This window comes from Phocoena sinus, chromosome 10 (genome assembly GCF_008692025.1).
Source record: "Phocoena sinus isolate mPhoSin1 chromosome 10, mPhoSin1.pri, whole genome shotgun sequence".
In the NCBI taxonomy this organism is placed as follows: domain Eukaryota; kingdom Metazoa; phylum Chordata; class Mammalia; order Artiodactyla; family Phocoenidae; genus Phocoena; species Phocoena sinus.
Window position 1 is genome coordinate 58603920 of NC_045772.1, and position 12796 is coordinate 58616715.

At 59.8% G+C, this 12796-nt stretch overlaps 1 protein-coding gene across 1 annotated transcript; it reads right to left on the minus strand.

The window, feature by feature from the left end:
* Positions 1–2393: 2393 nt before the first annotated feature.
* On the minus strand, positions 2394–12103 carry NXPH4 (neurexophilin 4). The gene is made up of 6 exons (XM_032646936.1): positions 12018–12103; positions 11600–11775; positions 11280–11364; positions 10692–10859; positions 10465–10591; positions 2394–3928 (listed from the first exon to the last, which is right to left on the minus strand). The coding sequence occupies exons 1-6, from the start codon at positions 12101–12103 to the stop codon at positions 3065–3067; spliced, it is 1506 nt and encodes a 501-aa protein (XP_032502827.1). The 3' UTR covers positions 2394–3064.
* Between the last annotated feature and the right edge of the window lie 693 nt (positions 12104–12796).

The window sequence follows — 12796 nt, forward strand, 5'->3', positions numbered from 1 at the left end:
TTCTTTCTTTTTTTTTTTTTTTCCTGTCTGTTGTCCAGACAGCAACAATTTATTGGGTGTCTACTGAGTGAACCTAGCATTATTAGGCTCTCTGGGAAATACAACGACTCCTATACAAGCTGAAGAGCCCTGTTGCACTGGAAAGCACCCTGGTTTGGAAGAGTGAGAGACCCAAGTTCAAGTTCCAGCTCTGGGACTAACTAGCAAATTAGCCTATTTGAGCTGCATTTTCCTCACTTATAAATCAATAATAAAATAACATGTGGGAATTATATGAGGCTGTATGTAAACATGCTCTTGGATGGATCATCCCCCCCCCCCCCCATCCTCACAAACCTGCCTCCTCCGTGACCGTCTCCTCTTTCCCTGGGACATCCGGGAGCTGACTGAGGTGCTCCCTCCTTTCCTTGCACTTGTTGAATTTTGTTACCAATTCATTCTTGCTGCTCCAGGAATCACGGAGCTCTCTTTGTATCCTAGGGCTATAGATCCTTGGAGCTGGAAGGGATCTTCCTTGTAGCCTGACTTCATCTGGACTCATCCTTTAGGGGAGGGACTCATCGATCCCTCCAGGAGTAGGTTCCCAAACCTGGACATCAGAATTGGCTGGGAAATGTGATATAAATATATGAGTGGGGAGCCTTTCCTCAGAGGTTCTAATTCAATGGATCATAAAGAATGGGCATTTGCCCACTCATGCTGAAACACAACAAAACCTCTCCTTAGTGATTCTAATAAGCAGTGAATTTGAGAACCGCTGCCTTACGACATTACAATTCATTCATTCATTCATTCATTCAGCAGACACATTGCACCCCTTCACCATGCTAGGCATGCCATAGCTGTGGAAATATCAGAATAGGTCACTGACTGCCGGTCCATCAAGAGGTGAACAACAAATGCAATTACAGGCAGAGGCACCTTACTCTGCTCCCAGATGCCCAGATGTCCTAAGAGCAGGGGGAGGAAGAGGAGAGGATGGTGATTGGAGGAGATAGGTTTGTGAGTCAAAGGGGGAGGACAATCCGTCACAAAGCCTATTCACTTGCAAAGTCTCATTTAATCTCCAGAACATGCTATTTTATTATTGCTTTACAAGGGAGGAAACTGAGGCCCAGATGGGCTAACTTGCTAATTCCAGTCATTCCCACTTGGTTCTCATATCAGGCCTCAGAAGTCCCCCTTAGTTAGCTCTAACCTCCTTCCCTCCCACTCTAGCCTCAGGTGCTTTCAGCTTTTTCCAGTAATAAGCTTGGTGTTGGGAGTCTGCTGGGTTCCTCTCCTTCTTATAATCTCTGACCCAGAACCACTTCCCACCTTCCTCTTCCTTTCAGTTGATCCTGTTATCCATCCATCCATCACCTATTTATTTTCCCCATACTGACTTTTCACTCCCAGGTGTGTCTGGGTGAGACTCACCTCCGACTCAGTTTCCCGCTGGAGCCAGTGGGCAATCCTCCGGAGAACACTGCTCTCTTCCAGTTTTACTTTGACCCAGGACTCAAGGCGAAGGAAGGCTGAGGACGAGATGTCGTTCTGTGCCTCAGCTAGTCTGTACCTCCTCCCTCGCCCCAGTCAGGGGTCCCGAGGGGAGGCGGGGGGTGGTGGGGCTGAGCTTGAGAACTGCTAATGAAGCCGCAGCCAATTAACGCCCGGGCCAGGGCTGGGGGCGGATAAAATTAGCAGCTGTGTCGACAGGAGTGAGCTGGAGGCGGGGTGGGTGGGGAGGGTGGGCAGCTGGCTGTAGGGGCCCTTGTTTGCGTTTGCAGACGGCACGCAGCAGCGACGCTGCTGGGCTCTCCAAACTCGCGCCCGTCCCTTCCCCCCACCCCCTCGTCTCAGGCCTCCCTGCCTCTCTCCCTCCCTCCCCCAACCGTCTGCAAACTCAGCGCCCACGGAATTAGGAAGGAAAAGGAAGATCGATGACTCCAGATGCCGAAAACACCGTTCCCCCTCCCCCCGCCCCACCTGCCGCCTCCCGCCAACCCCGCGGAGCTTAGCAGGTTGTCAGCGCTCTGCCTACGCTGTCCCTTACATCTCCATCCCATTCAAGGCCTTATACCTCCTCCCCCAAAATAGCCCGCTGGTGGTCCGCTGTCAGGTCTAATCCCCATCCTATTTTCGGCAGCTTCACTTCGCCCACCTCTGGGAGGAAAATTCCCACCTCAGGCAGGGCTCCAACCCCCAAGGGTCGTCCTCATCTGTATCTGATCTGGTCTTGGATGACCTCCAAGGTGCTAGCTCCGTCAATATTTGCCTCAGTTTCCCCACGAGCCGCCGAGGAAGGAGGCCCTGGCCAGATCTCTGCCAGACATAAACCCACACCATCACCACCCACTTCCGTACAAAGGTCTCACACAGACGCGTATTGGATTTCACTTTATTTTGTTCCCTTTCCCGTCTGTTTTGGTGTAGGAAAAAAAAAAAACATCACCGAGAGGAAGCAGCCAGAAAGGTGGAGCAGGATGGCAAGGACCGGAGGGAGGCGGGCGGAGGGCAGGGGCCGGGTCGATCGCCTATGCCCAGGAGTTCTGCTTCCGCTACCCTAATTATTGGGGTTTCGGGGAAAGGGGGACAGGCATACGGCAAGCAGAGGGGATGGGAATAGGCCACGGTTTATAGGCCTTTATGGTCTTTACGTGGGTACAGGGTGGAGGACAAGTACCTGGGGGTAAGAAAGTCAGGGTGGGATGAGGGTGCCAGGCCAGGCGTTATTAAAGCTGCGGACAAGGGGAGTATCCAGCCCAGCGCCAGGGCGTAAAGAGGACCCAATGTGGACGCAGGAGACGCTGGGACCGCCTCCAAGCCCCGCCTATTCTGGGGCTGCGCTCTTGCTCCTCCACTTTGGGCTGTAGCCAAGGGGGCTACCCCCAGCCTCGTGGGCACTCCCAGTAAGGAAAAGGGGACCCGCGCAGACTGATGGTCCCCGGGAGGGCTGTTCCTCTCCGCCCCAGAGTAGAAAGGGTGGACGCGGCCACAGGAGCTGCGGGGTACGGGGAGAGGTCCCACTTAGGGAGTCCGGGATTTCGCGGGAAGCTCACGGCCCGGGCGAGGGCGGGGCGCGCTATCCAAAGTAGGGGTGCTCGCTCTGGAAGTTATAGTCTGGGCACACCTTCTGCACCAGTTTGTAGTCAAAGCTGAGGAAGGAGACGAAAATGCAGATGACTTTGAAGGGCTTGGCACAGAGCCAGGCGGCCTGGCTCTGCGTATGCTCGGTGAAGCACACCTGCGATGGGTCGTACAGGCACGGGCGGTGCTTGCGAGCGCGGTTCGTCTTCTCATACTCCACGTGGCAGTTGAAAGCGAGTGACTCTTTGGTCCCGGGCACTCCCAGCGCGCCCCCAAGCGGACCCGCCAGCGCGCCCCCGAGGGTGCCCCCTAGCCCCGACCCCGCGGCCGCTAGCCCCAGCGGAGGCCCCAGCGCAGGGAGCACCCCATCCAGGGCCAGCGTAGACTGCAGAGGGTGGGGGGCGGGCCCCGGCAGCCAGACGCCCCCAAACTCGACACGCTTGGAGGGCGGCACGATGCTGACGCTGAGGTTGCCCAGGCTGGACGAGTTGTGGCGGAAGTACACGCTGAAGGTACCGTTCACATGGTCAACTATCTTACCCGTCACCAGCAGCGAGAACTTGAGAGTGTGCACCCGGAAGTAGAAGTCCCCCCAGCCGAAAATCTTTCTGGCGCGGGCCGCTTTGATAGACGGCTTTCTCTTGGTGCGCTGCACGGGGGCCCCCGCCACCCCAGCCCGGGCCAGTGTCCGGGTGTGGTTAGCCGGCCAGGCCCAGCTCCAGGCACGGGCGGTGCCCAGGCCGTCGTTGGACCTCGGCGGCGCCGGGAGCCGATGGCCAGGGGCTCCCTCTCCGGCCGTGGCCGGGCCCAGCTCCAGGTACTGCGGCCTCCCGGACTCTGGTATCTGGGCACTGACGGCCTGTGGACGAAGAAAGAGGAAAAGAGAGCCGCTGGGGTTGTCTGGGGCCGCCCGCCAGGGCCACGCCTGTCCCTCTCCACAGCCGCTAGGAAACCAAATGGAATCGGGCCGCCCGGAGCAGTTGCTCAGGGAGTGCGCATTTGAGTGGGCCTGCAGCCCTTTCAAGCTGTGTGGTCTCGCCTCAATTTCTACATCTGTGAAATGACACTGAGAATCCTTGTGTTCTCAGAACTCTGATGAGGGCTGAGAAAGCCAAAAAGGCCAAAGCCAATGTGGGTTTGAATAGGGAGTGGAGCTGTGGACTCGGGCTTGGTCGGGAGTAATGGGCCAGGGAGAAGCTGGACTCCGGCAAAGGGAGGCCATGACCACTGTCAATGTCCAGCATCAAGAAGGAGTGAGACCTCCCGACACTTTTGCCAAGACCAGGGTCCTCACCCGGGCCTCAGCCTCTACTCCCTTGTGTGGAGAAGCAAGGGAAACCAATGGAGCTGCAGAGAGCAGCGGAGAGTCCGGGTGCTCTGGTTGAGGCTTGGGAGCTACGTGGGCACCCCTCTCTGCCTCCAGCACTCCTGCTGTGGGGGAGGCCGCCTGGTGGTCTCCCTGGGCTGGGAGCGTGCTGGAAGACCACCCCCTGCCTGCCCCTACCCGTCTCCGTGTGTCTCAGGTGGCCACGGATCTGGGAGACAGCATGGGGGAGTACAAGATGGATCCAGAGGCGAGAGCTGCCCGGGCAGGCCCGGGCCATCAATTATCTGGGGCGGAGCGGGGGTGTGTGTGGGTGTGTGGGGTGGTGGCCGGGAGTGAAGGAGACGCGAGAGAGCAAGAGGAAGAAATATGGAGATGCTGCTCCAGCGAGGAGAGGGAGAGGAGCTGTGCATGTCAGAGTGTGTCAGTCAGACTGTGCTAGCTGTGGCCATTCAGTGTGGCCCTTACTGCGTGTGGGTTCGGCTTGGGGGGCAGGGAGTACTGCGTGTGTCAGTCTGGGGTGGTTGTATTTCTGTTAGCCTGAGAGGGTTGTACATATGTGCCTGCCTGCCTGGAGTGATGACTCTGTGTGTGTGTGTGTGTGTGTGTGTGTGTGTGTGTGTGTGTGTCTGTGTGTGTCTGTGTGTACCTGTATGCCCCTGTGTATCAGTCTGAGGAGGCTGTGTTATGTGTGTCTGCCTGCTTGTGGTGGCCGCATGTCTGTTGTACTAGTCTGTGATGGCTATGTATAGGTGTCCGGGTTGCATATGTGCTTGGGTTGGCTGTGTCTGTCTGTCTGTGTGTGTTGATCTGAGTGAGGCTGTGTTTCAGTTTGTGGTAGTTGCATCTGTGTGGCTGGTGTAGTTGTATGCCTGGATTGGCTGTATATCTAAGGGTGGCTGTGTGTGACTCACTGAGGGTGTTACTTTCCCTGTGTGAGCTCCTATCATCCTCTGTGCATGTGTCAAGCTCTTCCTCAAGGGTGTGTGTCAGTGTGTCCACGATGATATGACAACTGTGGTCTCATTCTGTTCCCCTGGGGGGTGCATATGTGTGAGTTGTATATGAACGGTCTGGGGAGGGGGTGTCCCCCACTGGCCTGCAGGGTGAGCTTTGGGTAGGTAAAGAGGCCAGGCGGCATGGGTGTCCCCCTCTGTTTGCATACACCATGTGTCCACAAGGGACAGGAATGGCAGAGTCAAGCTGCTGGGCTAGAATCTCCACCGCCTGGTCCCCATTCCCGCAGCTCTGCGATCCCGGGTTATTAATGCCGCTGCCACCCGCGCATCATACATATTTATCGCCCCCCTCATTCCTCCTCCCGTCCATCTCTCCTCCCAGCTCAGGTGAGGGGGGCGGGAGCGTCAAGAGTGATTGACTCAGACTGACAAGCTTGAGCAGGCAGCTAACCCCCGGAGGGTGGGCCTGAGAGGGGCTGAGGGGAAGGGGTCCAGGGCCACGGGGGAGGGGAGAGGGCCTTCCAGGAGGAGGGAGCAAGGCCCCAGGAGGTGGGCTTAGAGAGGGCAGGGCCTGAGCCCTGGAGGAGGGAGTGTGTGAAGCTTCCAGGGGAAGTCAAAGAATGGTTGGGGGCGTGTCGTTTGAACTCTGACACCTAATCTCCTCACCCCTCTGGGCCCAACCACTAGCTCTTTCCAGGGCATCCAGCGGCCCCCAAGCCTGCTTTTATGACCCCGAATGCCTCTGAGCTATCCCCTCCCAGCACACCCCAGCAGCACCAGAAGTCCTGCACCCAGTGCAGGACCTGTCGACTGCTTCAGTCCAGCGACTCCTCCCAGGCAGGGGCTGGGAGAGGCAAGGCGCTTTGGCTGGGCTGTGAGGGGTGCCAGGTGTCCCCCCACTCTGATCCCAAAGTGCTGCCTGCGCTTCTCTGATCCTGGCAAATCCCTGGGCTTTGGGCGCCCGCGCCCCCCACCCGCTGCTGCACACAGCCAAGATAAAAGGCAAGAGGTGCGGGGCTGGGGCGGTGGGCGGCCGGAGCCACCCTGTGCGGAGAGCTCAGTCAGGGAGGGGTGAGAGTCTTCGAGGAAACGAGCCGAGAAATGGGAACATGGAATCAAATCAAATCAAATCCTCCCTCTGGCTTCCTTGCCCGCACGCTCGCTCTCCCTCTCTTGCTCTCCCTCTCCCTCTCCCTCTCACTGTTTATCCATCTCTCTCTCTCTCTCCCTCTCTCCGTCTCTTTTTGTCTCTGTCTCTTCCTCACTCTGTCTCTAATTTTCTCCTTCTGTGATTCTGCTTTTCTCTCTGTTTCTGTCTGTCTGTCTAACTGTGGTACTTTCCCTCTATCCTTCAGATTGTCTCCAACCGTGGGTGGGGTTGGGAGGGAGGGGAAAGCAAGGTGATAGGGGAGTCCGTCTTTGCCTAGAATCCACGGTGCTGTCCCTCCCCCTCTACGAATGAGAGTGGGAGCAGGGTGTTGTCTGAGGAAGGGTCCCCCTCACTTCAGAGCTGGTTTAATTAAGATAATTGGGTGCAGTGACATTTGCGGAGGGGAGAGGCTAGCCTGGTTGTCGGCTTAGGGGGGCAGGAGGGAGTGGGAGGGTGAGGATGGGGGTGCGCTTCACCAGACGCCTCCGGGCCCTGGCGGGGCGGGAGCCGAGCCAGGAGTGCTTTGCCCCCAAGGCAGCGAGCCCACGCATCGGAGGGGAGTTGAGGCTGCCTTTTGCTGCTGAACAAACTCCACTGGGGTGGGGGTGGGGGCTCTTTTGGGACGGGACCGCTGGGAATGCGGGAGGATCAGGCTGTCGGCCCCCCAGCCGCATTGCAGGGCACACCTCCCCCAGGCCTCCAGACCTGTTGGTGGCTTCTCTCCTGCTGTGTGGGTCAGGCGGGGTGGTTCAGGATTCTGACTGGGGGAGGGGACGGCACCCTGTGGTTGGGGAGGTGGAGCGCTCCAGGCCTGGGCTGGGGAAGGAGAGGGAATAGCGTACTGAACCCTTGCACCTAGAAAGAGGTGCGGGCACCGCAGTCAGGGCGGGTGAAATAGCCAGGGTCTGGCTGGGAACCAGGGATAGAGACGGGGGTGAGGACAGAGGTGGGGTGGACTGGACAGGCTGGGGTGAAGACTGGGACAGAGATGGAGGGGGACTGAGCAGGCACAGGTATATGGTGCAGAGATAAGGATGGAACAAGGACAGGCATTGGAACAGGGATGAAGAGATCAGAAATGGTGGACAGGCATTGGGCAGAGACTAGGATGCAGATGGGATAGGGGCCAGGAGAATGAAGATGGGGGAACAGAACAAGGTGGGAACTAAAATGGGGATGGAGGAAGACAGGGATGGTGGATGAGGGATGGGCATTGGGGAAGATGACAGTGGGGTAGGGACCGGGAGATGGGGGTGGGAACAGAAACGGGGGATGGGAAATGGTTATTGGGCAGAGACAGGGATACTGAGGGATGTAGGGGCCCAGGGGATGGAGTTGGGGATGGGGAATGTGAATGGGGACTAGAATGGGGAATGCGGGACAAGGAAGGAGATAAGAGACAGGGAGACAGGAGCTGAGGACAGGTATGGGAGACAAGTCAGAGGAAAAGGCAGAAGACCGGCAGGATCAGGCTATGGGAGGGGGCCAGGCAGGTGGAGGCGAAGATACCTCCTTCCAGACCCTACTATAGCTATAGCGTGAGGGGGCGGGGATCGCCGGTGGGGCGGGCTCTGCCCTTGGGCAGGGCGCCTCCTCCCCCTCAGCCCCGCCTGCCCGCCTGCCCGTGGCCTGCAGCGCAAGGCTCACCGTTATCTGAATTTTGATTTTATTTTATTTTATTTTATTTCCCTGCTTCCCAGAGCCGGCGCAGTCCCCCCGGGAACGGCCGCCCCCCGCCCCCCGCCCTGCGCCTCACTTTATTATTGCAATAAATGTGCCTATAAAGGCGCGGGCTCCGGGGCGCGGTGGGGGGGTGGGAGCCGCGGAGCTGGGATGTAATTTCCCGAAGCTGGAGCCGGAGGGGGAGTGGGCGGGGTGGAGGTGGAGGAGGGGTAGGCGAGGGAGAGGGGGAGACTCGCCAATTTCCAGCGCTCAAGGCAGCGCTCCCTGCTCCCCATCCCCGCCCCGCAGCTCGTTCCCACCCCGAGCCCCGCGACTCCCCACTGCGCCCAGCCACCCTTGAGCCCTGGGACCCCTCCCCTATGACCGACCCTGCCCTCTCTCTGTTACCCTGGCCCCCATCCTGGCCCCCGCCCATGTGGAGTTCCAGGGCTCGGTCCAAAGTTCCGCATCTCCTCGACGATGACTTCATCTCTGACCCCTAGGATGCCCCCTCCACTTACCTGGTCTCTCTGAACGTTTATCTCGCCCCTTCCCAAAGACCCTGTCTCTGACCCCAGTGACCCTTCTTTACGTTGTTTCTGTCCCCCAAGTACCTCACCTCTTCTCCAGCCACCCTGTCCTGGACCTCTAGCTCCTCCCCCACCCCAAACCTAAGACCGTTTAAATTCTTCTTTCCGCGGGTGCCCCTCCCATACGCGCAGGCCCTGGCCCAAGGGAGCTATCACAGCGCCCACCTCGCCTCTGTCCGTGGCCCAGCTGCGGCCCCTGATTACCCCCAAATCCCTGCGGACAGCTCTGGGCCCTGGCCCAGGCTGCATGTGCCTAAGTGGCCCAGCCAGAGATTAGCTGGGGGACTAGAGGGGAACACGGAGGCAGGAGGGGGTGGCTAGATGCGGGGCTGGGGCCAGCCAGTGCCGAGAGACTCCATTCAGCCTAATCCTTCCCTGAGGCATGACAGAGCTGGAAGGTCCCACACGGCCCCGCCCCTGCCCTCCCCCAGCTAATTGATTAGTGATTAGTGATTAGTGATTAGTGACTATTGATCGCCTGCTGCTTCACCCAGTAGGCGACTGCTTTGGCAAGGGGTGGGGAAGACCAGAGAAAGAGAGAGGAGTCAAAGACAGTGTTAGAAAGATCCTGAAGGAGACCTGGGCCAGAGCCCCAGGGGCAGTGGAAGCCAGGAGTCGCAGGCCCCGAAAGGAGACCGGGAGCCTGGAGCAAGGAGGAAGGAGGGAGAGAGCTCCTGAAGGACGGGCAAGTGAGCGCGGCATGGGAGAAGGCAGGGTTGTTAATGTTGGACAATTAGGGTTTCCCTGTAAACTGTGCCCCACCCAGCCTCTTACCCAGTGTCAACCCAGTGCCAGCTGTGGCGCTGAGACAGCCCTGAGCACACGCACACGCACACGCACACACACAAGTCACACTCAGATACATGAACACATCCTGAGGCTCACACTCAAATGCACTCAAAATGACAAGAAAGCAGATCACACTCACAAGCCTCGGAGACTCACACAGAGACAACACATGCACCCCAACGCATATATCCACCAGAGACACACCTCGGGGTAAACACATGAGCACACCCCATACTCACGAGTGCACACAAGCGCACACAGATACTCACACACACTTTCCTACGCACACTCCTGCACGCAGTTATACATATTCACACACCCACAGTCTGTACGTACATGTAAGCACAGCTTCTCACATGCACACAAGCTGGACTAAATGGTAGATACACTCTCCCCCACGGACTCCAACACGGAGGCCCACAGCGGCAGCTCTAGCACACTCAGATACATCCCCGTCGCTCACATCCTCACGCTTACTCTCCCTCAAGTCTTCACCAGATGTTTCATTCCCCTTCAGGGGGCAAAGGAAATTAAACCAGATAGGTCCACAGGGGAGTTTATTTGATGGGGAGAGGAGAGTGGGGAGGAATTAGAAAGGAGGGGCAGGGGAGTACCATCCATCCCCACCACCTCTCACCAGGGGCCTTCACACCTGGGTCGGTTGTGGGACACAGACCCCCTCCCACAGGCAGCTCTATGGGCAGAACTAGGCAGCAGGTCCAAAAGAAGCTCCTGCCAGTGGAAGCAGTTTTTGTGGAGGGGACTCCTCTGCCCACCTTACGGCTCAAGGTCACCAGGCGGGTTTGGGAGAATCAGGGAGCTCCATCACCAGCGTCACTAGGGCAGCTTCTGCCCTGCTGGAGCTGCTGAGTGCGATCTGGCTGAGCAGGTGGGGGTCCAGGTGTGTGGGGAGAACTGCACCCCTTCCAGATTCTGCAGGGTCTGGGAGTTGGGGTGCAGCGAGTAGGGGTCTAGGGAGCCACCTGTCTGCCCCAAACTGGGTAGGTCACACTTAGGGTAGGAAACAGGAAAGTCAGAGACAGGGGAGCTGATGGAAGAAGATAGGGGTCCTGGGCCTAGGCCCCCATTATGGGACTCACGGCGGGGCACAGATGGCTGCCCTGTGAAGCAGGCACACTTGCACTCACCCCTTCAGAGCCAACACCACACGCCACACCAGCAGACACGCACCCTGGACCCCAGCACTAGACACCCAAGCCTGGCTGCCCCGGACACAGGCACGCACACAGGTGCACACGCTGACCCCCGCACTCCACACCAGCACACATGAGCGCGCCGTGTACACAAATCGAAGCCTACAAGTCGGGAGGGAGGCAGATCAAGTCGGGGCCCCTTTAGCCTCTGTCTTCGCCCTGGAGCCTCAGGGAAGGAGGCAGCCTAGGGAGATGCGGGCGAGGACAGGACAGGAGGAGAGACTCTTTCCAGACAGCCCTTACCCCCTACCCGCCGGGCGTGAGAGAGGGGTGTGTCTGTGGGGTTGTGCAGGGGAGATGGTGTCTCCGCGGGAAATGTGATGGGAGACTGTAGCCAAGTTCGGCGGTATCTGAGTCCGTGTGCGCGCGCGTGTGTTCGAGCTGTGTATCCTCGGAACACAGTGCCCACCTGGCATTGTGACAAGGGCAGAGAAGAGAAATGAGAAGGCGGGGGTGGATGGGCGGAAGGACAGACAGCGAGGAAGGCGAGCGAGGTTGGCGCGGAAAGACGGCAAGGCTGACACCCTGCTGGCTTGTCTGTCTGTCTCGCACTCCCGCTCCGTCTGGCGCACTCGCGGGTCGGGCTTCGTCCCCTCCCGCGCCGCGCCTGGAGCGGGATCCGAGTCAGGCCTCCACCCTGGCACCAGTCCCCCGGACCCTCAGCCAACTTGAGCTGGGAGAGCGCCTATCCTGAATCGGGAATCTGTCTGTCCGCGTCCCCCACGCCGCGCAAAGTTCGGAAGCTCCGAGCGGGAGGCGGGGCGGGCGTACGGAGCCCCTCGCACTCTGGGACCTTTGCGTCCCGGACCCCAGCGCTCGCGCTACCGCAGGGCAGCCCTTACCTTCCTCAAGAGCCACGGGCCAAAGAGCAAGAGGAGCCATTCCGGGAGCAGCCGCATCTTCCCGGGAGGCCGGGCGGGGCGGGCGGGGCGGGTCCCGGGCAAACGGGAGCCGGGCCTGAGGTCGAAGGCGCGGGGTGGCTGCCGAAGCGGCGGGAGCGGGCGGCGCGGCCCGCGGACTGAGCGGCGAGAGGAGCGGAGAGCGGCGCTGGGGGCGGGGCGCGGGCGGGGGAGAAAGTTGGGTCTGACTCGGGCGGGCTGGGGGGCGGGGCTCCGCGGAGCTCCAATCCCGGCCGCGCCCCGCGCGCCCCCTCCCGCCCAGCTGGGGGCACCGAAGGTGACTTTCACCCAGACACGCCCCAGACACGCCCCCGGCCCAGGTGCGAAGGGGAGAGAGCTGAGGGGTTCGGGCACCCTGTACCCGAGAGGCTGGGTCTGTGCACCGCTGAGGAATAGGGCCGGGAGTGGGGCTCGAGGCTCCGGGACCTTGTTCCTGAAGCGGGGCATGGTGGAGCAGGGGCCTGGGGAGGCTCAGCGGCCCAGCAAGAACAGGGTCCTTCGGAGCTCCGGGCCCCTTCGATGCTCCGGGCCCTGGAGGGTCCCAGGGCAGAGGCAGGGCAGGGGCCGAGGTGAGGGCGGGCGGGGCCCCGGGCGCCTGCCGCTGCGCGGCTCTGACGGGGATGGATGAGCGCCCCGCGGCTCATTCGGCCCGGAGCTGAGAATCATTGATCACGGAAGGAAACCCCATCACGTCTTTCAATAGGGCTGACAAACGACGCCCGCCGCCCCCCCAACCCCCGCCTTCAAGGCACCTCTGCGGTCTCAAGACCCCTCCGCTAGATCCGCCGTTCACCTTTGCCCCTCGCCCCCCACCGCCGACCCCTCCACACGTCCCAGAGCATCCCCGCGTGGGGGTTGGGCAGGAGCCGCGCCGCCTGTCCGGCCTCTTGGTGCAGCCTCCATCCCTTTTCTCCCAGTGTCCCATATTTCACCATCAGCTCCTCTAGATCCTTCTCCCCTTCCGCCTCTGTCTCTGTCCTTGTCTCTGTCTCCAGCCTGGCCCTGTCCCTGTCCCTATCCTCTTGGCTGTTTCTTCATCCCTCCCTCCTCCCACTAGTCTCTCTCTCTCTCTCCTGCCCAAGGAGTCTTCACCTGTCAGCTGTTGCTATGCACCGAGGCTGTGGCTGAGATTGTGGTATG

Bases quoted from the DNA above. Each gene is read 5' to 3' on its own strand.
- NXPH4 (XM_032646936.1), bottom strand. From the start codon at position 12,103: ATGCCCCGCTTCAGGAACAAGGTCCCGGAGCCTCGAGCCCCACTCCCG. The intron at 10,592-10,691 runs GTGAGTGCAAGT...TTCTTCCATCAG, and splicing joins GTGGTGTTGGCTCTGAAGGG to CTCCCCTGTCTCTGACTTTC. The intron at 3,929-10,464 runs GTGCAGTTCTCC...CTTCGTCCACAG, and splicing joins CCCTGCAGAATCTGGAAGGG to GCCGTCAGTGCCCAGATACC.